Source organism: Taudactylus pleione, unplaced genomic scaffold (assembly GCF_031769625.1).
Source record: "Taudactylus pleione unplaced genomic scaffold, aTauple2 ptg000342l, whole genome shotgun sequence".
Classification (NCBI taxonomy): domain Eukaryota; kingdom Metazoa; phylum Chordata; class Amphibia; order Anura; family Myobatrachidae; genus Taudactylus; species Taudactylus pleione.
In genome coordinates, this window is record NW_028284743.1 from 7,396,199 (window position 1) to 7,421,707 (window position 25,509).

Below are 25,509 nucleotides of genomic sequence, written 5' to 3' on the forward strand. Positions count from 1 at the left end.
ATAAATAGTTTGGCCGGGGTCATGGCGGACCTTTCTTCTGAATTAGCCGCTTCCCGTAGGGAACGGGAGTCTGCCAGAGATCTACCTGGCACATCTCACCCTTCTTTTCTAGCAGAACCAGCGTGGGCTCAGAATTTAGTCCGCTCGGTGAATAGCCTTGCTCAAGTGATGGGTTCTGCGTCTAAAGCTCCTGAAGCTACGGTAAGTCTCTCATCTAAAAAGAGGGCTCTTCCGGCGGTTCTCCAGTCGGATGAGGATTCGGCAGCGGATCACTCGTCTCAGGAGGAAGGGGAGATGCTGGACGAATCAGACGTAGAGACTTGCTCACAAGAACCTGAGGCATTGCAAGGTATTGACGCACTCATTCTAGCGGTAAGGGAAGTTCTTAAGATTTCTGGCCAGGAAGCTCCAGAATCGTTAGAAGACTCCTTATTTGCCAGGTCACAGAAGATGGCCGTCACATTCCCTGTTTCTCTCCAGTTGGATGAACAGATGACGGCAGCCTGGCAGAATCCGGACCGTAAATTCCAGATTCCTAAGCGTTTCTTCTCTCTTTACCCATTTCCTGCGGAAAATAGGAAGAGGTGGGAGACCCCGCCACCTGTGGATTCTTCGGTTTCTCGGTTGTCAAAGAAGACCACGTTACCTGTTCCAGGAGCTACTACATTGAAGGAAACCTCAGAGCGGAGATTAGAAACCACTTTGAAATCCATTTATACGGCCGCAGGTGCACTTCTCCGCCCGGCCTTGGTAGGATCTTGGGTCAACAAGGCTGTGGAAAAGTGGGCGGAACAATTGACTGAGGGTCTTAGATCCAGCACTCCGCGAGCAGATCTGATTACCTTGGCAGAACATATTCAGGAGTCTGCTGTATACTTAGGAGACGCCTCCAGAGATATCGGCCAGGTAGGCGCTAGGATTTCTGCTTCGGCGGTCTCTGCTCGCCGGGCACTTTGCTCTTTTTGACTCCGCATCCGCTTGCCAGGCACGAAGCCAGTGGAAGCTCTTCCTTTCACAGGCGATATTTTATTTGGTCCAGAGCTGGACAAATGGATTTCGCTGGCCACTGAAGGTAAGAGTACTTTTCTACCTTCATCAGCACCTCCTCCGCGTCGCTCGTTTAGGGGACCTTCCTTTCGTTCCTTTCGAGCATCGGCAAGATTTCAGGGACGATCGCGAGGTTCGTCTTCAGCGGGGCGAGGAGGCCGTACTAGAGGACGTCAAGCAAATATTGGCCGCCGTCCAGATCCCAAGCCAGCAGACAAGCCTGTGGCATGACGGGCTCCCATCCCATCTCGGAAATCCGAAGGTGGGGGCACGCCTCCAGCGTTTCTCGGAGGTTTGGAGACGGACTTCTCCAGACACTTGGGTTCGAAATCTGGTATCTCAGGGGTACAAGATCGAGTTCGCTTTCACTCCTCCTCGGCGTTATTTTACAACAGGTTTGCCCGTCGATCCCTTGAAGCAACTAATTTTGCGTCAAGCGATCGAGAAACTTTTGCTGGCCGAGGTCCTTGTGGCGGTTCCCACTGCACAAAGGCAACAAGGGTTTTACTCAAACCTTTTTGTGGTTCCGAAACCAGATGGGTCAGTCAGACCCATTCTGAATCTGAAATCATTGAACCAGTATCTTTCATTTCACAGGTTCAAGATGGAATCTCTCCATTCTGTCATTGCAGGACTAGAGGCAGAAGAGTTTCTGGTGTCGATAGATATCAAGGACGCCTATCTGCATGTCCCAATTTGGGTTCCTCACCAGGCTTTCCTCAGATTTGCCATCAGGGAAGCTCATTTCCAGTTTCAGGCCCTGCCATTCGGTCTCTCGTCAGCTCCCAGGGTATTCACCAAAGTGATGGCCGTCATGGTGTCTCACTTGCGCTCTCGGGGGGTGACGATAGTTCCGTACCTAGACGATTTACTCATCAAGGCTCCGACGGCAGAAGTCCTTTTACACCAAGTGTCCCTTACACATCAGATTCTCATTCAACATGGATGGATTGTGAACTTCCAGAAGTCTCAGTTGATGCCGTCCCAGAGACTTCAGTTCCTAGGAATGATTCTAGACACTGTTCTGCTTCGTATATTCTTGCCAAGGGACAAGGCCATAGCCATACAGGAGCTGGTTCGTCTAGTGCTCAGACCCAGGAAAGTATCTGTGCATCTTTGCATCCGTCTCCTGGGGAAAATGGTGGCTTCCTTCGAGGCCATCCAATTCGGCAGATTTCACTCCAGAATATTGCAACTGGATCTTCTGTCTCAGTGGTCCGGGTCCCACCTACAGATGCATCGGCTGGTGCGTCTGTCTCCCCGGACCCGCATATCCTTGCTCTGGTGGCTTCGGACGGAGCATCTGTTAGCGGGTTGCCGCTTCGGAATTTGGAATTGGACCTTGGTCACCACGGACGCCAGCCTCCGCGGATGGGGAGCGGTGGTTCTGGACAATCACTTCCAGGGGCTTTGGTCGCAGCAGGAGTCCCTCTTACCAATCAATGTTCTCGAACTGCGGGCAGTCTACAGAGCTTTGATACAGGCTGCTCCTCTGTTACGAGGACTTCCGGTTCGGATACAATCAGACAACGCCACGGCAGTGGCATACATAAATCGCCAAGGGGGAACCCGCAGTCGGATGGCAATGAGAGAAGCCAGTCGCATCCTTCTGTGGGCAGAAAGACACGTAGAGGTCATTTCAGCAGTGTTTATTCCGGGGGTCGACAACTGGGAAGCGGACTACCTCAGTCGTCAGGATCTTCATCCCGGGGAGTGGTCCCTTCATCCCGAGGTCTTTCATCAACTGGTTTGCAGATGGGGGAAGCCACAGATAGACCTGATGGCATCTCGGATAAATCATCAACTACCCCTTTACTGCTCCAGGACCATGGATCCGGCAGCGGTGGGAGCGGATGCTTTACTGATCCCTTGGCCGTACAGCCTTGTGTACCTGTTCCCACCGTTTCCACTCCTCCCTCGGATTCTCAAGCGGATCAAACGAGAGTCGTCCACCGTCATCCTAGTGGCTCCGGATTGGCCTCGTCGGGTTTGGTACTCCGATCTTTTATTCCTTCTGGCAGACGAACCTTGGCATCTTCCGCTACGATCGGACCTTCTACAACAGGGTCCATGTGTGTACCCGGATTTACGGCGGCTTCGTTTAACGGCGTGGCTATTGAGACCGCCATCCTAAGAAGCCATGGAGTTCCTAGGTCGGTCATTCCTACCATGCTTAGGGCTAGAAAACCGGTAACATCAGCGCATTATCATCGCATTTGGAGGGCTTATATCTCCTGGTGTGAAGGTCGTGGATCCTCCACTTCCTCTTTTCATTTACCACGTCTTCTTCTTTTTCTTCAAAAAGGCCTCGATGCGGGGTTACGCTTGGGATCGCTTAAAGTGCAGATTTCTGCTCTTTCTATTTTTTTCCAGCGTCGCCTAGCTCTGATTCCGGAGGTTCAGACCTTTTTTCAAGGGGTTCTTAGAATTCAGCCCCCCTTTGTGCCACCCACGGCTCCTTGGGACCTGAATCTTGTTTTATCTTTTCTTCAGTCATCCACCTTTGAGCCTTTGCAGGAGGTGGAATTGAAGTATTTGACTTGGAAGATGATCCTTTTATTGGCCCTGGCTTCGGCCAGACGTGTGTCGGAACTTGGAGCCTTGTCCTGCCGTTCCCCTTACTTGATTTTTCACGAAGATCGGGCGGAACTTCGTACCCGGCCTTCCTTTTTGCCCAAGGTGGTCTCGGGTTTTCATCTGAATCAGCCGATTGTAGTGCCAGCGTTGTCGGACTCTTCTGGGGATTCTCACTCCTTGGATGTGGTTCGGGCACTTCGCATTTATGTGTCCCGTACTGAGGGGCTACGTAAATCAGAGGCTCTATTCGTCCTTTATGATGCTAATCGGCGTGGCTGGCCGGCGTCTAAACAAACTTTGGCCAGGTGGATTCGTCTGACTATTCGTCAGGCATATGTTGCTTCTGCTCGACCACCGCCGGTATCCATTTCTGCGCATTCTACGCGCTCTGTGGGTACTTCTTGGGCGGCACGTAGAGGTGTCTCGGCTTCACAGCTTTGTAGGGCAGCGACGTGGTCTTCGGTTCATACTTTTGTACGTTTCTACAGATTTGACACTTTTGCGGCTTCTGCTTCAAATTTTGGTCGTAGTGTCTTGCAGGGCGTTCAGCACTCTCCCCCCCAGGAGGGTAGCTTTGGGACGTCCCCACTGTCATGAAGCTCCAGTGTCCCCTAGTGGATGAAGGAGAAAACAGGATTTTGGTACTTACCGTTAAATCCATTTCTCCGATTCCACAGGGGACACTGGACGCCCACCCAGTGCTTCTTGCCTGTTCTCAGTTGTTTGTTCTGCTTCAGTTCTGTTGCAGTTTTGTCTGTTTTATTGTGTGACTGTTTATCACTGCAGCCTGCTGTGTTCTTGCAGTGTGTCAGTATGTTGGATGTTTCTTTTCCTGTTCTCCTTCTCTGTTCTTCAGTCTGTTCTCCGTCTCCTCTCGGGCTCAGTTCTTTAAAACTGGGGTTGATGGGGCATAGAGGGGGAGGAGCCAGTCACACTTGTAGATTTTTAAAGTGCCAGGCTCAACTCAACCCACCGTCTATACCCCACTGTCATGAAGCTCCAGTGTCCCCTGTGGAATCGGAGAAATGGATTTAACGGTAAGTACCAAAATCCTGTTTTTTTAGTGTTCACTTGATGACTTATGCCCGTATTCAATTTGAGGCGAAAAGTCCGGATCCGCGATACTTTCGCCGATTACGTCATTTTTGCCTGTTTTGCTTTTACCACGTATTCAATTTGAAAGACTTTCCGCCTAGGTGGAAAGTCAATGCAATGTAATAAACTAAAAAGTTTCGCCCATAAATAGCAGGCGGAAAAAAGTGCAAAATTGGGGTTTTGGGGTGCAACGTTGTGGGAACCCCCTGCAGCCTTCAGACCCCCAAAGGTAAACTGTGTCAAAAAAAAGTAAAAAAAAAAAACTTACCCCAAAAAATCACTTTCATTTTGAGGGTGAAAAAAAAATGTTGGGGTACAAAGTTAAAAACTAGTGAACTTGACTCTGGGGGGCCCCCAAGTGTTGTTTTTTTGATTGCAGGGCCTTGCGACAGGTGGATATTTCATGATTTTTTCAACTTCACTTTAGCAACTTTTAAATATGCTGGCCCCCATTTTCAAGTACCCAAAATTTGCTGGGATAAGTTATTTTCTTGTAAAAAATACTCCTGAATACTATTGTGCATCACTTATAAAAAAACGCTATTTAGCAGCTATTGAGCACGTTTAAAAACACCAAATACCTTCAGCAAGCCAAATCGGGGGGTACCATAGGGAACCCCCATGTCATTGCATCTTTTGGGGAGTGTCAGGCTGATTTCCCCAAAACTGACAGTACTTTCCGCCTGTTCAAGTTTCACCAGGTTCCGTTTTCGCGTAATTTCAAATTGAATACATGCGATACTTTTCCGCCTACAAAACAGGCGAAGTAGGCAAAGTCCGGGAGGCGAAAAAGTATCGCGGCTCGACTCAAATTGAATACGGCTCTAAGACAGATGGCAAATTTGAACACAAGCACTTGCATTCAGATTTTATTATAATTATTATTTTAACATGTTTGTGCTCTGTTCCTGATTTTAATATTCTTTGTTTATTAAGGATGGCTTTTAAATCCAATTCTCATGCAATACATCGGGAAGCATAAGTCCTTCCCACCTTCCTTTTTTCAGCTTTACCATTGGTTGATTGTCTTGCATGGCTAATGGATTCTATTGACTGCTAGCCACACGTTGGTGCTTTTTTTTTTTTATTTGTTTCTGTCTTTAGCGCATGCTGCACTATTCCATGGAATTTCAGGCAATTGTCACGCCCATGTGTGTGGCAAACATTGAACCTTTGGCCAGCATTTGTACTAAGTAGCAAAGTAAGCCAGTATGGGGAAGTTGTATGTTGAATGCGGTTTCCCTATTTAGAATGGCTTGGGAAGGAGGGAGGTAAATTTCTTCTGGTTAAGTGTCCTAATAGCAGGATCTGTATTTAATAAAATCATTGCCCTTCAATGAGCTATGAGAAATAGATTTAGCAGCAAGTACACCAGTTTCAGCATTTTGTCTGCTAGTTACTTCCATATGAACATAGCAATGATTCTGTCATACACATACTTTATCAATCTATACAACACTCTGACAAACAACTTACCATTGTGGCTTGTAAATCAAACATTACTTTAATCTTTCTCTTTAGATGTTGATATCAAGGCTAGAAAAAAATAAAACCATGAAGGCCGAAGAGAGGACAGAGATTATGAAAACGCTGAAAGAACTGGATGAGAAGATCTCTCAGGTCAAAGATGAATTGAAGATGCTTGCAGCTCCATCAAAAGTAAAGTCTAAGACCGAGGTATGCACATAGTGTATGTTTATGTATGTATAAAGTAGACATTTACAGAATTGTGCGCTAAAGTGGCAAAAGTTGGGGAATGCCATTCCTTGTTTCAGCCTGACAGTGCCCTACTGTACAATGTGAGGTCCATTAAATAATTGGTTTGCCGAGTGTGATGTGGAAGATCCTGACCTCAGTCCTATTGAACGCCAGACACCAGATCATCAGGTGATTGCCAGACGATAACTACTGAGGGGCCTCATCATTTGAAAGAACACACTCCCCGTTTTCAAATGTGGGTGCCTCTGAGTAAGTTATAATAGGCCAGATTTTCCTTAATCACTGGCCTGCTTTAATGTTTTCTGCAGTTTAGGGTTTGTTTTGTGATAAAACAGATTACTAGACAGTACATTCTGAGGATGTATACCATTTAAAAGAGGGGCACCCCTCTTTCGAACAAATGTGACCCCAAATCTCTGGGTGCCAGGATGGTGGAGATGAGGGACTTTCAGTATGCAGCATTTTTAAGGTACATGCTGGAGGAGAACTAAAAGCTAATGATGAGACTGTACAGCTTGCAATGAGCCATGGAGCGGTGATATCTCCTCTCACATAGCAAATACATCAATATGTATAATGATGTCACTTTTTATAATGCACCTTATTAGTGAACCTTGCCTGCTTCCCACTGGTTTTAGGCACAGAAAGAGCTGTTGGATGCAGAGATGGACTTCCACAAGCGACTATCCTCAGGAGAAGACACAACGGAATTGAGGAAAAAGCTGAGTCAGTTACAAGTTGAGGTAGGCCGATGTGTGGTTATGTTATATATTACTGTCCCTGTTAGAATTATGCATTCTGGAGTAACTGGCTGAAGTTAAGTTGTACATGATTATGCATTTGCAGTAAATGATCATGTGACTCTTCCACATTACACACCGATATTTAAAAAACATTTTGGGTGAAGCTGTCTTAACCTGCAACAAGTAATATAATGGTTTATATGTGCCTGCTGTTCTCTGGTGTCAAAGCACATATTGTGGTTGATTGTAACTATCTACTTGTGCGCAGGGAGATATAGTCTACCTGTATGCACGTTGGATTCTATCCCGTCACATAATGTGGAAGTCATGAAAGAGCCACAGAGCCCTGGAACCTAAAATAAATTCCAAAATCTACTGTGCTTGCTCTTCAGTAGATTGACATTCCTGTTTTATAAGCTCTGTATACTGTAGCCTCATAATTCTTTTTATATCCTCCTAGAGACGACATCCAACTTTTTATGATAATACAAAACTTGGATGTTTGGCCTAGTGGTAGGAGGACAATGAGTTTTAGTCCTTCCCTACATTAGACTCAACTTATGAAAAATGTTGGTGAGATGGTGAGGTGGGGAGTTTTCTACAGCCATGGCCAAAGTTTTGACACAAGTATTGGTTTTCACAAAGTTTGCTGCTTCAGTGTTTTTAGACCTTTCTGTCAGATGATACTATGGTATACTGAAGTAAAATTACAAGCATTTCTGTTTCGTCTGGGCTCGGGGACACTGGACCATGGGGTTGTAGGTGGGAAGGTGTGGAGTTGTCACTAATGACTGAAATCTATAACTCCTCCCCCAAAGCCCCCCCCTACACTCTGCAGCTCCTGACTTCAGTGTAGTTTTAGTGCCTGTGGAAGGAAGGCATGTTTGTTTCCAGCCTTTTCTTAGTATAGGTTTTTATTTATTTGTAAATCTTTCTGTTTGTTTTTTCTGTAGGTGCTGGGTGCTGCAGCGCACAGGGGGAGTGCAAGGCAGCGGTAAGAGCAGCGGCTAAAAGGGGGATAGCGCTGAGCGCTTCCCCAATTCTGAGCACTCCGGGTCTCTGTGAGGCTGTCTGGGCTGGGATTGCGCGCCGCTGTACCTGATAGAGGTGCAGGCAGTCGGCGTGGTCCTCGGTGGCGGGTGCCATCTTGCCGGGCTTCCTGTCGGCAACTCCTGTGGGGAGAGCGCAGACTACAGACCACCCGCGGTGAGCGCGGGTCAGTCCAAGTGCTTTCCCCACTGAGGGGAGTAGCACTTGAAGGAAGGAGAGGAGCCGTGGGCTTGCTTCAGGATAGCGGGGGGAGGAGCCTTGGACTGCTGGTTCCCCCCGTTCTCCGGCAGCTGTATACAGGACTCCCGGACGCTGCGTGGGCTGCTCACAGCCTTTATAGTGGTACAAGCCTGGCCAGCATGGAGGAAGGACAGAGAGATCTCAGACTCATTTCCCTCTGCAGGGTGCAGCTAAGTAGTGTACAGTCATTGCTGAATCTATTTTGGTGCCCGTTGGGGAGTGTTGGTATATTCATTGCCGATGGATAGAGATATATAGATATATATATATCTATCTATCTCTATAATATTTTAGATTGTTTTTCCGTGAGCTGACTGCTGCGGCAGGGTACCGCAGGATTGGGGTGGGGGAGTTCACAAAGGGCCATACCCCCACTAGGGCTTCATATTTTACATGTGCCCAGTGTCAGGTTAATTTACCATGTGGACAGCTGGATGCAGGAGCATTGTATGTGGACTGTCAAGAGCCCACGTGTGCGTAGCCAGGAGGGGGAGCCACTCCGGTTATGGAGGAACTTGCGTGGGCTCAGGTTATGAACCGTTCGCTCTCTGACTTGGTGATGTTGCTTCGCCAGAGAGAGTAACTGGCTCAAGTCCAGCCAGCCCCTACTTTGCCGTCACCGCCCGCAGCAGCCGGGGTCGGTCACCAGGGCCCTGATCTTCCGTGGGTCTGTACCATGGAGCGCTCAGCGGCAGGGTTCGAGAAAGTTTCTTCCTTTATGGAACACTTCTTTGAGGATCCTAGATTGTGCACGGCGCATAAGCATCCTCTTCCATCAAGGGGCCTGTTAGGAGTTCACCCTCCTCCTCGGGATCTTCCTCTATTAGAGGAGGTTCTTCCCGAAGAGGAAGGTTCAGAGTCCACCTCAAGTCAGGGCGTGGAGAACCTGATTATGGCACTACGACAGTCTTTTGACTGGCTGGACCTTGACTCCTCAGCAGCGGCAGAGGGGCCATTCAAGCGGAGGCGTAAGAGGGTCGTTTGTTTTCCGGCCTCTCAGGATCTTTCGGAATCTGGTTGAAGAAGCCTGGAAGACCCCGGACAAAAAAAATTTGCTGCTCCTCGTAAGTTTGCAGCCCTTTATCCTTTTCCACAGGAGCAGGTCACTAAGTGGGAGCTGCCTCCGAGAGTGGTTGGCGGCCATGGCTCGGCTAGCCAAGCACACGGCTCTGCCGGTCCAATCAGGTGCCCGGGTGCTAGGGCACCCGAGAAGCCGAGTACCTGACAGGATCTCTGCCCTTTTCCAGTCTCTGGTAAGGTGGGGGGCCGTCTCCTCCTTTTCCGAGACCGGTGGGTAGCTTCGGGAGCAGATGCCTGGGTAAGGGGCGTCGTCTCCCGAGGTTATGTGATCGAAATAAGGGGGCCACCGCCACAGCGTTTCTTCGCCACGGCATTGCCCAAGGATCCAGACAAGAGACTGGCCTTAAACCAGGCTATCTGGTCCCTTCGAGGGGGTTATAGCACCAGTTCCACAGTCTCAACAAGAACAGGGTTTTTACTCCAACCTGTTCCTGGTCCGAAAGCCCAACAGCACTTATCGGCCGGGTTTAAACCTGCGAGCCTTGAATTCCAGCCTGTGGGTGCATCGGTTGCGCATGGAATCGCTTCGGTCAGTGATTCAGGGTATGTCGGCAAACCGAGTTTTTGGCGTCTCTCGACGTCCGAGACGCATATCTCCACATACCGATTTGGGCAGGGCATCATTCTCTGCTCAGGTTCACAGCTGGGAGAGCTCATTACCAGTTCCAGGCTCTGCCTTTTGGACTGGCTACAGCTCCACAGGTCTTCACGAAGATCATGGCAGCGGTGGCAAGTCTGCTGCATTCCGGGGGGATAATGATCGTACCCTACTTAGACGATTTTCTAGTGAAGGCAGATTCGGCTGCTCAACTTCAGCTCCACCTTGATCACATGGTTCAGTTGTTACAGTATCACGGGTGGATGCCAACTTCTGATGTATTCTTCGTTACGGCACTGCAAAGAGTTCTCTTGCCCGAGGCCAAAGCCCAGGCCCTTCAGGACTTAGTCAGGAAGTTGCTGTCTGCCCCTCACCCATCCGTCTGGCTGGGCATGAAGTTACTGGGTACGATGGTCTCTACCTTCGATACCATCCAGTATGGCTGCTTCCATTCACGGATTCTCCAGTTAGAGATTCTCCGGAATTGGACGGGCCGCTCGGACGACCTCTCCTCTCAATTGCTGATTCTGTCAGAAAGCACTAGTCAGTCACTTCACTGGTGGCAGTGTTCGCAAATACGGCTATAGTGTGTATTTTACCCACTAATGAGGACCAGGGACTCACTTTTTCAGAATGGGTGAGTCCCCAGAGACGCGCTCCGCTGCCGGCCACTTCCTGGCTCTTGGTTACATGATTGATGTCTTCCCTGGCCCGGCTGTAGGGGAGACAACAAAACAACAAAGTGGAGCCAGCCGTTACACGCCCCTAGATGCTGCAGCAGCAGCTCACTCAGCGGCGCCAGCCTGACTCCGAGTGGACTGCCCCGGCATTATGAATGATGCGGGCCGCCTCCCCTTCCCTGGCGTGGAGAACACCCTGCGGGCCGCCGGTGCCTTGCCTCCCCGGCATGAAGAACACTGCAGGCCGCCTCCCCTCCCCGGCATGAAGAACACTGTGGGCCGCCGGTGCCTTCCCTCCCCGGAGCGAAAAACACTGCGGACCACCTCCCCTCCCCAGCGTGAAGATCGTGACCTGGCCATCGGCTTGAAATAACACCTGGCACACTAAAGCAGGTAGCGCTGCTGGTGGACTGGGTGTGGTGTGGTGCGGGGGGGGGGGGAATAACAGATGTACCGCTGTCCAGGTAAAAGTGCATGCCATGCAGACACAAGGCCCCGCCCCCTCCCCCCTGCCTGCATTCTGGAGACATTCTCTCAGTAACTGCTTGTCAATAGCCAGCCGGGCACCTGCTGTAAATGTGTTGGTAGAGTACAGCAGCGCACCTGGTCTCAGCTGTTCCCGACTTTCAACCTCTAAACCCTGCCTTTCCTGCTTACTCCTCATCCCCAGCTCCTCTCCACCTCATCCTATCTGCAGCTCCTCTCTCCCTCTGATACCCAGCTCCTTCTCTAGTCCCTGTCTACCCGTCCACCTCCTCTTGTCTGCAGCTCCTCTCCCCCTCTAATACCCAGTGGTACCCAGCCCCTTCTCTTGTCCCTGCCTACCCTTCAACCTCCACCTGTCTGTAGCTCCTCTCCCCCCTCTAATACCTGGTGGCACCCAACCCCTTTATCCTGGGTAGTTTCTAGATACTCTTCACTGAACGGACCTGGACGTCATCAGTTACTATCCACGTGGGCATTGAGGGGGGATTAGAAACAGAAAGGAATATTTCCCCTTCTGTACTTGTACCTGGAAGTGACGTGCAGTGAGGGCAGAAGAGCGGTTCCTGGCCACAGTTTACTAAAAAAGGCTATTGTCCCCTCGTGGGTTCGCTAGGCTCACCACAAAATTATATTCACCATCTGTGCCCACTTGGATGGTAGGGAATGACGTTGAACAGTAGCTGATGACGTCAGGGTACAGAAACTGAAGGGGATCTAGCTTTAACCGAATAGAAGCCTGTGGCGAGCGAAGTGAGTCCACGAGGGAACAAATCTCTACTATCGGTGGCCAGATACTCCAGCTGAGACAACATATAAGCGCTGTGAGGGCCTGGAACTGCACTTCGACCCTCACTCCACATCACATCCTGGTCCTTAGGATTAAGGGGTAATAAAATGAACCCTTACTCCTGTCCCTGCCTCCCCCTCCACCTCCAATACCCATTGGCACCCAGACCCTTCTCCTTTCCCTGCCTACTCCTCCAGTCCCTAGCTACCCTCCTCCTGTACGTGGCTCCCCTCCACATCCCAGCCCCTTCTTTTGTTCCTACTCCTCCTGTCCCCAGTTCCCCTCACCTATAATCTGACTCCCCGAATCCTCCTGTTCCCGACTCACCACCTCCTACTCATGTTCACGGTTTTTTAAAAAAATTCTGCAGAAACTATAGTTTCTGCATAATTTTATGTATCACTGCTATGTAAGAGCAGTCTAATGCAGAAGATTTCATAGAAATCTCCTGCAGAAGGCTAACTACCACAGCAGACTGCACTCCCCATTAATGTCAATGGGTACTGCAGTCAGACGGGCATTCTAGGGGTATGTGAGAAAGTGTGGTGGCATGTGGGGAGGTCTGAGGGGCATATGGGGAGCTCTAAAGCATAAATTATGATGGGACCCAGAAATGGGCAGGTAGGACCCCATTTTTTTTAAAGTGGCGGGTCTTTGGGATTCATATATTTTGCTGCTCAGCGCAATCACTGGGTGGTTTACTACCAGTCACCTTCTCCAGGGTCGGTCCCTTGTTACTCCCAACTAGGTAATTGTCACTACAGACGCAAGTCTCAGCGGTTGGGGAGCGGTGACAGAGAACCTCTGTCTCCAGGGGATCTGGTCGGCATCAGAGATAGGGTTGTCAATAAATGTGCTGGAGCTCTGGGCCATTTATCTGGCTCTGTGCGGGGCCCAGGCCCTCCTGGCCGGTAGACAATGCCACCGCGGTGGCATATGTAAACTACCGCTTGCCATGGCAGAGGCAAGTCTCATTCTCACTTGGGCGGAGACGTTTGTCCCGGCAGTTTCAGCGGTGTTTATACCGGGAGTAGAGAATTGGGAGGCATACTACCTCAGCCGGATCATTTTCCTATCAGGAGAGTTGTCTCTCCACCCGGAGGTTTTCCAGCAGTTGGTCCAGAGGTGGGGGTTGCCGGAGGTGGACCTTATGGCATCTCGCCACAATTGCAAGGTCCCTTGATTTTGTGCGAGGGCCAGATCCTTTGGCATTCGCAGTAGATGCCATGACCGTTTCTTTGAACTTCCATCTGGCCTACATTTTTCCTCCAATTTCCATGGTACCAATTGTGCTCCGTCGAGTCAGGGAGCAGCCTGACTCGACGGAGTCTAACACCCTTTTATGTTCTGCAAGTTTTTTTTGTTTCTTTGTTTTTTTAAACTATTTGAGTAACAGTGACACCTGCAGGCTACAAATATGTATTTTATTCAATCTACATATGACATGCTCTGTCATTCTGTGTCATCCTAGTGGCTCCAGACTGGCCTCGCTGGTCATGGTTCGCCACGGTTCTCAAAGTAGCCGCAGGTCCAGGTTGGCATCTTCTGCTGCGACCAGATCATCTTCTGCAGGGGCCATTCAGTCACGAGAGTCTGCCTCAGCTGGCTTTAACGGCCTGGTTGTTGAGACCGAGCTCTTAAAGGCTTAGTGGTTTTCCCCTTCAGTCATCGGGACCATGCTTCAGGTGCGGAAGCAGGTTTCTACACAGATTACTACAGGGTTCGGAAAATTTATATTATGTGTTGTGAGCGGCGTAGAGTGCATACTGCCCAGTTCCGCCTTCCAAGACTGCTAGCTTTTCTTCAGGGTGGTTTGGAAGCCAGCTTACGGCTTCAGTCCTTGAAGGTGCAGATTTAGTCTCTGTCCATTTATTTTCAGCAATGTCTGGCTCTCCTCCCAGAGGTGCGGACGTTTTTACAGGGGGTTTTGCGAGTGCGGCCTCCGTTTCAGTCACCAGTAGCATCATGGGATTTGCCCTTGGTTCTGTCGGCTCTAATGCAGGCTCCGTTTGAGCCTTTGGAATCCGTGGACCTTCGGTTCGTCACGTGGAAAGTGTTTTTTCTTATGGACTCAGCAGGTCTGAGTTGGGGGCTTTGTCTTGCAAATCACCTTTTCTTGTTTTCCATGATGACAGGGCGGTTCTCAGAACGGTTCCTTCTTTACAACCGAAAGTGGTTTTATCTTTTTACTTGAACCAGGAAATTGTCTTTCCCGTTTTCTCACCTTCACAGTCTTGAAGGGACCAGGACGATCTGTCACTGTTGGATGTCGTCCGGGCCCTGCGAATTTACTTAGACAGAACTTTGGACTTGCGTCGCACGGACTCTCTATTGGTCCTCTATGATGCCCACAAACGTGGCTGGCCAGCCACGAAGCAGACTATTGCAAGATGGCCCCGCTCAGTGATCTCTGCTTATTCGGATGTGGGGCGCCCGGCACCAGCCAAGCTGTCGGCTCATTCCACTCGGGCTGTGGCGGCCTCCTGGGCGGCGCATCACCGGGCCTCAGCTGAACAAGTTTGTTGCGCAGCTACCTGGTCCTCTGTCTACATGTTTGTGCGGTTCTACAGGTTTCATATTTTTTGCCTCTGGTGACACCCATTTTGGACGTACAGTTCTCCGGTCAGGCAACCTGAGCGTTCCTCCCCTGGGGGTGACTTTTGAACGTCCCATGGTCCAGTGTCCACCAGCCCAGACGAAAGAGAAAAGAGGATTTTTGGTACTTACCGTTGAATCCTTTTCTCTGAATCAGGCTGGGGGACACTGCATTCCCTCCCTCACGTTCAGTCGTTTTGAGTATGAGTTATGATTTCTGTCCTAATTGACCGTCTGTTTTTGTTATTTTTCAGTGTGAGTGTGTCACTGAATATTGCTTCTCCTTACTAGGCACTTTTGAAGTTGTACTGAAGTCAGGGGTTGCAGAGGAGGAGGAGGGGGGGGGGGGAGAGTTATAGATTTCAGTCATTAGTGCCAATTCCACACCTTCCCATCTACAACCCCCATGGTCCAGTGTCCCCCAGCCTGACTCAGAGGAAAGGATTCAACGGTAAGTACCAAAAATCCTCTTTTCATAAGTGTGAAAAGCTTTTATTGACAATTACAATGAGTTTATGGAAAGAGTCAATATTTGCAGTTTTGACCCTTCTTTTTCAAGACCTTTGCAATTCACCCTGGCATGCTGTCCATCAACTTCTGGGCCACATACTGACGGCTGCCTATTCTTGACTAATCAATGCTTAGAGTTTGTCAGAATTTGTGGGTTTTTGTTTGTCCATCCGCCTCTTTGAGGATTGACCACAAGTTCTCAATGGGATTAAGGTCTTTTTAGTTTCCTGGCCATGGACTCAAGTTCAAAATGTTTTGTTCCCCGAGGCGCTTGGTTTATCACTTTTGCCTCATGGCAATATGCTCAGTCATACTGGAAAAGGCATTGTTCGTCAGCAAACTGTCAACAGTAAAGCATCCTGAGACCATTCATGTGTGGGGTTGCTTCTCAGCCAAGGGAGTGGGCTCACTCACAATTTTGCCTAAGAACACAGCCATGAATAAAGAATGGTACCAAAACAGCCTCCAAGAGCAACTTCTCCCAAGAATTGTTTGATGACGAACAATGCCTTTTCCAGCATGATGGAGCACCTTGTCATAAGGCAAAAGTGATAACTAAGTGGCTCGGGGAACAAAACATCAACATTTTGGGTCCATGGCCAGGAAACTCCCCAGACCTTAATCCCATTGAGAACTTGTGGTCAATCCTAAAGAAGTGGATGGACAAACAAAAACCCACAAATTCTGACAAACTCTAAGCATTGATTAGTCAAGAATGGGCGGCCGTCAGTCAGTATGTGGCCCAGAAGTTGATGGACAGCATGCCAGGGCGAATTGCAGAGGTCTTGAAAAAGAAGGGTCAACACTGCAAATATTGACTTTTTCCATAAACTTAATGTAATTATCAAAAACTTCTGACAATTACGAAATCCTTGTAATTTGACTTCAGTATACCATAGTAACATCTGACAAAAAGGTCTAAAAACACTGCAGCAGCAAACTTTGCGAAAAGCAATATTTGTGTAATTCTCAAAACTTTCGGCCACGGCTGTACAAGTGTAAAAAAGCCTACTCAGTCTGACTTTGTGTTGTAGGCTGCTCGTTTAGGGCTCTTGCCTGCAGGCCGGGGGAAGACTTTATCCATGCAGAGCAGAGGTAGAGGAAGAGGACGTGGAGGAAGGGGCAGGGGCTCATTAAATCACATGGTCGTCGATCATCGCCCCAAAACAATATCTGTTGTTGGCTTTTATGATCTGGAAAAAGAGGAGTTGTTGCAACATTTCGCTGTAAGTGAAAATGATAAAGTACTGTTAATTTAACTGAAGTTTCTCAAGTATCTTTTTATAGAATGTTTTAACGTGAAATATATCAATATCAAACTGCAATAAGTCATTTTACATAGACTTCATGTGTAAATAAAATCTACACAATTTTTACTTTTAAAGTAAACTGACCAAGTCTCTTGCAATCCTTTTTTTGTGTATCTGTCGTTGACAGAAATTTGGTGATGTTGATGACTTGAAGGAAGAGGAGTTTCCACCAACCGTCATTTTAACGTTTAAGACGAGGCAGGAGGCTGAAAATGTAAGTCGCTGTTCTCTAACAAAATTCAATCTTTTAGGTTTTCCTAAAATCATTCTGCCTGGCACAGTCATTCAAATGAACACATGACCTCATACCTATCCTTTTTAATCTACAGTGCATATGCAAGATATAATGAGACCTCTAGACACATTCTACCTCATGCGTCGCTTGTATACCAGTTGTATTGTACATGGTGTCGCTATCATTAATGGAGAACTTCTTTTTTTTCTTTTTTTTTTTTTTTAATGCACGACTGCCATAGAACAGTTTTAAGGATCTGAGAAAGATCTGTTGTGTTAAGCACTAGATGGCAGACGTTGAATGTGTACTGAAACATTTAGAGGTTACTAATCAGGTAGTAATGTGCACCAGTCCTGGGGGAATGCTCGAGCTTTGCTTGCAGTATATGTTTAGAAGACTATGCATACATATTTTGGTATGTTATATACTTTTAAGTTTATATAAAAATAAAATGCATAATAGGGGAGATTTTATACTGCCAGCTCGCATATATTTTATGGCAAACCACTTACTAGAATCTCCTTTGAGAGACACCTTAAGCCAAGCCTGGCTAACCTGTAACTCTCCAGCTGTTGTGAATATACAAGGCCCGGCATGCTCTGCCACAGTTTTGCTATTAAGGAATGCTAAAACTGTGGCAGGGCATGCGGGGATGTGTAGTTTCATAACAGCCGGAGAGCCACAGGATGGCCAGACCTGCTTTAAACTTTCCCCAGCAGCAGGGCAGGTGGGCATAACCCCCCACCCCATCTGCCTACATCCTGTGTGGGAATCACTCACCCACAGTCCTGTCCTTGGCATCCGCTATCACTTCAGTGGGCAACTGCAGCATTGATAGGAATCTAATTTCAAATTACTCTAGTGACAGACAGACGGAGCACTGAAGGACCGCTACAATAATGCCCCCCAACTTTCAGTATCTGGTAGTTCAGAAGCTGCTATTGAGGTATGATATCATCACAGGGAAGTGTATTTAGAATGCACCAAACATATTTTCAAGATGGCAGCCTCCAGGATAAGAATGTCAAGGAGATAGCCATGGAATGACCATTAAGAGAGCATCCCCAGGAGACCACCCAAACTATGCTGGAAAACTTGGATCCAGCATGTCTCTTTTGTAGCTAGTTTTCTTTTAGATGCCAGAGTCACCATCAGGCTCTGTACTCACAGCGGGGTTCAGCGGTGGAGGTATTGGGCCGTAGTAAGGTCGGAGCTTACGGGACACGTCTGTGCACCCAGGACTCTAATGTAGGAAGACATGCTGCAGTGGATGAGACCTCCAGAGAAAGCCGGCAGCTCCTAGTGCCCACCGACTCGAAAAAACAAGAGGAAGACAGCGCAGCGTGCTGCTGATCTCCTTCCAACATTAATGACAGTGGGTGAAATAACTTCCAGAAGGTTTGCAGGAAGGTGCAACCGGGGAGGGTGACTAGTCTGTTTTGTGAATGTTTACTACATTGTACTACAGAAATGTAAAGTAGCTTTTAAAATGCCCAATTCAAGACCTTTGACCTTCCTCCCCACTAAGGAGTGTGTGCATTCTCATTTGTGCATTGTCAGGGATAATCTGTATCCTGCCGTGCATCCTTGAGTGTACTGTAAGAAGAAATCCAATGGTGATGGTAGTCCATGTACTACAAATTACATGCAGCAGTAGAGGATGAAATGCAAGAGCCCACTTGTAACTTAGTTGTTCTTGCAATTTGTGTGTTTTTTTTTTTTTTAAATTGCTGCTAAGATTTCAGTGCAACATCACTTTCACAAGAGTATATACCGAAGTATTGGTGATTTTCATATAAGAGCATATGACTAAAAATTAATTGTGATCCATGTGAGCCAGCCTTGTTGGTACAAAAATAAAGGCAAATAGGCTAACAGCAGGTATCATTTATTTTTCCCAGTATCCTCCTTCTTTGACTCCTTTTTGCTTCCCAGTTAGCAATCAGAAAAGTTTGCCTTTTCCAGTGCTGAATACTAGTATACTTGAGCACAATGAGAAAACCTTTATAACTTATCACAGATTTTTCTGCATAGATTAGGCGTTCACTTTGTTTTCTTTCTGCTTCAATTAGGCTGCTAACCAAGGTTCAAAGTTTAAAGGTCGAAAACTTATAGTTTGCTGGCACAAACCGAAGACGCCTTCCATCTCCACAGGAATTGAGGAGGAAGAGCCCAAAGAAGAGGTATAACTAATGTATAGCCCAGTTATTAGTAACTAATGGTGGGGGCTCTGGTGTTTGTCTTTTGTTTCTTAAACATTCTAAATGGGGATGTAGTCAGGATCCCAGCGGTGACCATTCCGACTGTCACAATACCGGCATCAGAATCCCAATGGTCAAAATACAGGTGAATCCCAATGTTGATCGTTATGGGTTAGGTTGCTGAAGGGGACAGTTAGGGTTAGGCTGCAGGAGGGGGTGGGTTAGGGCTAAAATGCTCAATAAAAATTAGTCAGAATTTTTACAGTCTGTTTTCCGCTGCCAGTATTGTGACCACTGGGATGGTCACCACTGGGATATCATACCCAACCCCCTAATTGAAAGGCACCACTGTTCTTTTTGGTGGTGTTGGTGATCATCCAAGGGAAAAAATGTTTGTAGGTTTATTTTCCCTTTTTATTATTGTAATGTTCATAAAATGAATGAGCCCACTGTTTCCTTGGCTGAAGTGAAAATATACAGTATTCCTCAGCTTAAAAGGAAAAATTGTTAAAGGTTCCATTGCTGGTAACAGTTACGATCTGGTGTGTGCATGGTGTAGATGTTAGTTTCCCTAATTACTGTGTTGTGTATTGTAATGTTGCCCCCAATTTATTTTACAAACTATCTACTGTACATTTGTAGTTACAGTATATATTTGCTATCCTAATTGGTTTGCCGCATGCTTTCATAATTGTCATTTATTACAGGGCCTAAATGTGAAAACATTTGTGTTCTTTGAACGTACTATATGTAACAATGATTATAAGGCGCTAACTACATGTCTTTTGTCTGTGCTGTTGGTTCACACACCACCACACCTATATCAAAATAGAAGCATCAATATGTACCTATGTTATAAGTTACTTTAAAAAAAAGAAATAAAAATGAAAACTGCTCCCTAAATAATAAATAAAATAAATATATATATATATATTTATATTATTTTTTAACAGTTTTTTATATAGCGCAGCATATTCTGTTTGGAACATTTATAGAACAAAACAGGGTAATAACAGATAGGCATAGAGGTAAGAGGGCCCACTTGCAAGCTTACAATCTATAGGGAAATAGGCACATATAGAAACCGTTGTAATTCCTACACCGTTCACCTGATTTGGATGTAATTACCCTCAAATTAAATCTGAAAGTCTGCAGTTAAAATGTGTGTTTGTGTATATGTATATATGTATATATATATGTGTGTGTGTGTGTGTGTGTATATATATATATGTATATATGTATATATATATGTGTGTGTGTGTGTGTATATATATATATATATATATATATATATATATATATATATATAATTGTGTGTGTGTGTGTATATATATATATATATATATATATATATATATATATATATGTATTGTGCGCCCATTTAGTTTGTTGCCGATCGTATACACTACGCTATGGCGCTTCCCTGATCGGAGGAGTGCATCTCCATTCAAACCTATGGAGACGCACTCACGCGTCTCTGATCGCGGGAGTGCGTCTGCATAGGATTGAATGGAGATGCTATTGCGCGTTCCCGATCCCGGGAAGGCGCAACTCGCTGCGCTATGAGCAACAATGCAGCTGGGTCCGTGTGTGTGTGTGTGTGTGTGTGTGTGTGTATGTATGCAGGGCCGTCATCAGGGGGGGGACTGCCGGGCCTCCTGTCCCGGGCCCGGAGAGAGACTGGGCCTGGGTGGCAGTGGGGAGTTAGAGTATCGGTGCTGCCACATTTGAACTACTATGGGGTCGGCTTCGAGCCAATCAGGAGAAGTCGCTCCTGATTGGCTGCGGTTTCGCAAGCGGTGATTGGCTCGCGGCCAGCTCAATAGTATTCAGCTGGCTGCGAGCCAATCACAGCTCGCAGAACAGCAGCCAATCAGAAGCGGCTTCATAGTTCTAATGCCACAACACAGATGCTCTTTTCCTCCACCTGCCTCTCGTCATTACTCGCCGCTGCCACCCTGGCCCCTTTCTCAGGAACTTTTATATTCGTGTTGACCCAGTCTTGTGCCTCCACTCGATTACAGCCAGCCTTCCCTAAGTCCTCTCCTTCTCAGCCATCCTTCCTTCCCTGCCCTCCTTCCCCCAGTGCAGCCAGCCTTCCTTCCCTGCCCACCTCCCCCCCAGTGCAGCCAGCCTTCACTGCCCACCCCCCCAGTCCAGCAAGCCATTTTTCCCTGCCTACCCCCCCCCCATTCAGCCAGTCCTCCCTGTCCTGCCTCTCCTCTAGTCCAGCCGGCCTGCCTTGCCCTTTGCTCCCCCCCCCAGACCAAACCAGCCTTCCCTGCCCTTTGCCACCCCAATCCACTCTTCCCAGCCAAGTGCCCCCGCTTTTTTAGCCTTCCCTGCCCTTTGCCCCCCCCCCCCCATTAATATTCAGTGTGTTCTACCCAATTGAAGCTCCACCCACATTATCCACAACTCCACCCAAGTCTGCCATATACCCCGGGAGGCCCTGACTATTTTGTCAGTACCGGGCCCCAAAATTTCTGATGGCAGCCATGTATGTATGTATGTATGTATGTATGTATAAAATTAAGGAAAGGCTAAGCAGAGAGTCCTTCCTCCATTTTAGAAGTGCTTTATTACACTAATGTCCAGTTAGAAATACTCTGTTTCTATGCCAATTTTTGAAGTGTAGCAGAGTTTTTGTTTAATGCTCAGAAATTTATAAATGTAAGTGAACAAAGTAAGCCGTAACATTGCTATTACTTCTTGCATTGCTCTTTAGAGGAAATTGTTTCTTGTCCTCTGGCTTGGAACCAAAATGCCAATAAATGATACATTTTATAACATTTTTTTTTAAAGGAGGTAGTAACATCAGACCCTTTTCTTCATGAAGACGATGATGAGGATGAAGACGAAGACGAGTCTCGCTCCTGGCGAAGAAGAAAGCACCGATAAACATTTGTACATAGGAGTTTATTTTTAAGGAGTGTTTATTGACCTTTTTTTTTACCATAGTAACATGAGAAAGGAAGGAAAAGTAAACACGAATGAGCCAATTTCTCCTCTCCTCGTCACAGGAAGTAATGACCTTGTGTAAATCAGTGAATTTGATGCTTTTTTATGAAAGCCAAAGGCTAGAGACTTTGTTTTTGTGTCTTATTTTTTTTCCAAGTGTGTTTTTTGTTTTTTTAAAAACACGGTCCTACATGGAAAGTAGTGAGAGATATTTTTGGAAGTCTTTAAGATTCATAGTTTTATTTTTTAATATCTCTAGAAATCTACCCAACTTAATCAGATTATCATTAACACAAATATTTATGTTAAACTTCTTGTTTAGTTTCCCAGGTATTCTAATTTAACCCTGCAAATCAACTGCCACTGTTAGGATTTATGGATATCTGTGCTTGGGTGCTTCTTTAAATGAACAATCCATGGACTGGAAAACATTAAAGGATTTCCGTAAAAACCTATGCCCATACATTATTGCTTACCCATGCAGCCAAGTCAAGAAAACATTAACACATTTGCTTTAACTATGTTTAAGACAAACTTGTGCCAAACCTGGTTTTCTTTATTGTACTGAAGGCCTGCATTTTCAGCCACCCAGTTAGTTGAGACAAGTGGGTAATGTTTAATCTGTCCCATTTACACTAGGTTTTGATTGTCAAATACATCTTAGATACGCAAGCAAACCAAAAATATGTATTTAAAATGTCACCTTAACCTTGATCTTTGTCATCTATCTGCTGTGACGCAAGTGCCACTGCATCAGTGGAAGAGGTGAGGTGTAATTTTGTAGTATATCTACAAGACCGGATAACTTGAATGTAATTATTTTCATGTACATGTGTTTAGATTTGGTGTTTTGAGATTTCAGCTCCACAATTCATCGAAGTTGCCCTATAGTGTTTCTGCCTGTAACAATCAAGAGCCAAGTCTTTATAGAGAATTGGTTTTACTTAAAACTGGAGCTATGCAGATCTGGGTTAAATGTGCACAGTCTCTAACTATTGAATTATGCTGCAATACCAAGCATTTTATTTAAATAGCCCCATTCTGTTTCCTTTTTTGCCTTCACTGTGTTTAACAAATCTATTTGCAAAGTAATCCTACAGCAAAGTGGTGTTGGAATGTGTTTGTTATAGAGAGTTAATAGGGAGTTTTCAAATTCCATGTAAAGATTAATTCATTAAACCCATTTGTGTAAAATGTCAGAATAACCCCCCCATTGATGACTTATTTTACTTTAGTTAGGTCCACCCATGCTCATAAAGTCAACATTCATGCCTAATATTTTTAAGGAATGGGCTTGTTTGAGTACTGAAGATTTATCCAACTGTCATATCCTCATCTGTAATGTGGCCGTTGTTTAGATATTTATACATGATAAAAGACCAGGGAAGGTGGACAAAAGACTTATATATTATGTACAGATGTTTTCTTAAGATGTATAATTTTGTACATAACTTCTCCTTTCTGTGTACTAAGATTACATTGGAATAGATGCCTGAAAATGTTTTATTTTTGTACCAAGGATGGTGAGAAAGAAGACCAAACGTTTGAAAGACTAAAACAGCAATTGACTGTTACTAAAGCTTCATCACAAAGCATTATATAGGATTTTCAGATTTCGTGGTGAACTCTCATGGAACCTTGATTTGTAATTTAGATTAATTTTTTTTTTTTTTTTTAAACATTTGAAAGCCTATAAGATCTGTACTGCAGAATACTGTGTACACACATGCTAAACATATTATGCTTATACAGCACATGAGTCTCTTGGTCTTAAGCCAAACCATCCTACTATATATTTTTTTTTCTTCCTGAAACTTCGGTAGCAGAAAGTGTCAGTTTTGTAGGGCTTGGCAGTAAGGCCCAGATGTTTTTCTATTTTTTTTTTTTTACTTTCTTTTTAGGTTTAGTTACACAGCTTTCAGTTTTGTTTTTTTGTTTTGTGATCTGCTTTTTTTGGCTCATTTTATTTATTAATTTTTTTTAGATAAATTTGCCTGTATGATGAAAATTAGCTATTTCCACAATTTTAGAGCGCTTCCTGGTTTTAATTGATAATTATAATAATTTGATTATAATTCAAATTGTAGGTTACATAGGTACATGTATACAATGTCCATAGCAATGAAATTGTAATCAATGTGGTATGCATGGTCCTATTTATTAAACAGAAAAACAGTTGTGTCTTAGTCCGGTCACGCAAAAGGGACAAAACGAAAAATGGACTGCCACTTACCAATTTGTGATTAGCACTATTACAATTTAGAGTGCCTTATTTAAAATGCACTATTTTGCAACTCTATTTTCTAACTTGGCTAATCTTACTGTAGGCTCTATGTGAATAATACAAAGGTTGTACCTATAGTAATGAAATTAGGTATGTTCTGGTCAGATGGAAATGTTTGCCCTTTAGGGTTTGTTAATGTACTGTTCATACTCACAAAAAGTAATGGAACCCCTTTATTATGAAATTCCCCTAAACTTCAACTAATATTTACTTGCATAAAGGTACTATGTGAAAACCAACTTAAACTTAACCAACTTAAAATAACATAATTGGATCATTTCTGGAAATTTAGTATATATCTGATCAGTAGTAAACAATAAACTTAGTAAGTAACTGGCATATGCAAAGCAAATTAAAGGCCCTCACTTCATTTAAAATTGAACGATTTGGTTTTCCTTTAAAACAGCATTGGTGTGCACTTAATACATCCATAAGCAGAATCGATGAACACAAAAAAATCAGCCATAGAGATTTTGTGAAAGCGATCATTGGGAAGGGTTTGGTTCTTCTGATGTACAGTATACTTGTATTATAGTTTTTACAATATGGTGAACTTGTGTCATAGTAAAATAGGCAATATTGTTGAATTTCTAACTGTTTATACATTTAAAAATCATCCTATGTAATGTTTGTTTTATTGATTTACAAGCTGAATTTCTTAAGCATGTTTACTTTTGCAATAAAGAAACATGGTTCAGTGGTTCGAAACAAAAACAAAAGTAACAATAAAATAAAAAAAAAACATCAATCTAAAAAATAATCCACTTCTACAATACTACAAGCTCTATAAATTCGATACTAATAAGAACCACTGCAAAACGTTTACAGCTAAACATGTGTTGTGTCATTTTATTGGGATTGGGTGGAGATTATAGGGTTTTTTTTGTGCCTTTTTTTGTGGGTGGTGGAGGAAGTATTTAAATGTAGGGATGTGCAGGCACGGTTTTACTCGGTTCTTATCGCCACTTGACCGCAAATTCGGATTTATTATATTGGCTATCCAAAACACATGATAGGCAATAGCCAATAAAATACCGTTTAAAGATCCAAGTAAATCCGAGTAAAACCGAACCCGCTCATCCCTATCTAAATGGTTACTTTTATTCAAGAATGTTAAAATATACATTGTTCAGATTGTTTTGCAAAATGGTTTGATGATGAATGGGGTTTATTTTGTTTTAGTTTTTGCAAAACGAATATTTTAGGATGCTGCTTTGGACTTTTGGCACGTTTTGATTATTTGATTAAGGTATTTAGAGAAATGTCAAATTCAATAAAACCCCAACAGTTTGTAGATAGAGCAAACAATGA

The 25,509-nt window shown here is 45.3% G+C and overlaps 1 protein-coding gene across 2 annotated transcripts in view; it reads left to right on the forward strand.

The window, feature by feature from the left end:
* RBM27 (RNA binding motif protein 27) overlaps positions 1-25,021 on the forward strand; it is a 128,796-nt gene extending 103,775 nt beyond the window's left edge. For both annotated transcript variants that reach the window (XM_088443985.1, XM_088443986.1), the window contains exons 16-21: positions 6,241-6,396; positions 7,077-7,181; positions 16,242-16,433; positions 16,645-16,731; positions 18,825-18,935; positions 21,759-25,021. In XM_088443985.1, coding sequence (XP_088300111.1) covers positions 6,241-6,396; positions 7,077-7,181; positions 16,242-16,433; positions 16,645-16,731; positions 18,825-18,935; positions 21,759-21,854 — 747 coding nt within the window. In that variant the 3' untranslated portion in view covers positions 21,855-25,021. The remainder of the gene's footprint in view (positions 1-6,240; positions 6,397-7,076; positions 7,182-16,241; positions 16,434-16,644; positions 16,732-18,824; positions 18,936-21,758) is intronic.
* The last annotated feature ends 488 nt before the right edge of the window (positions 25,022-25,509 follow it).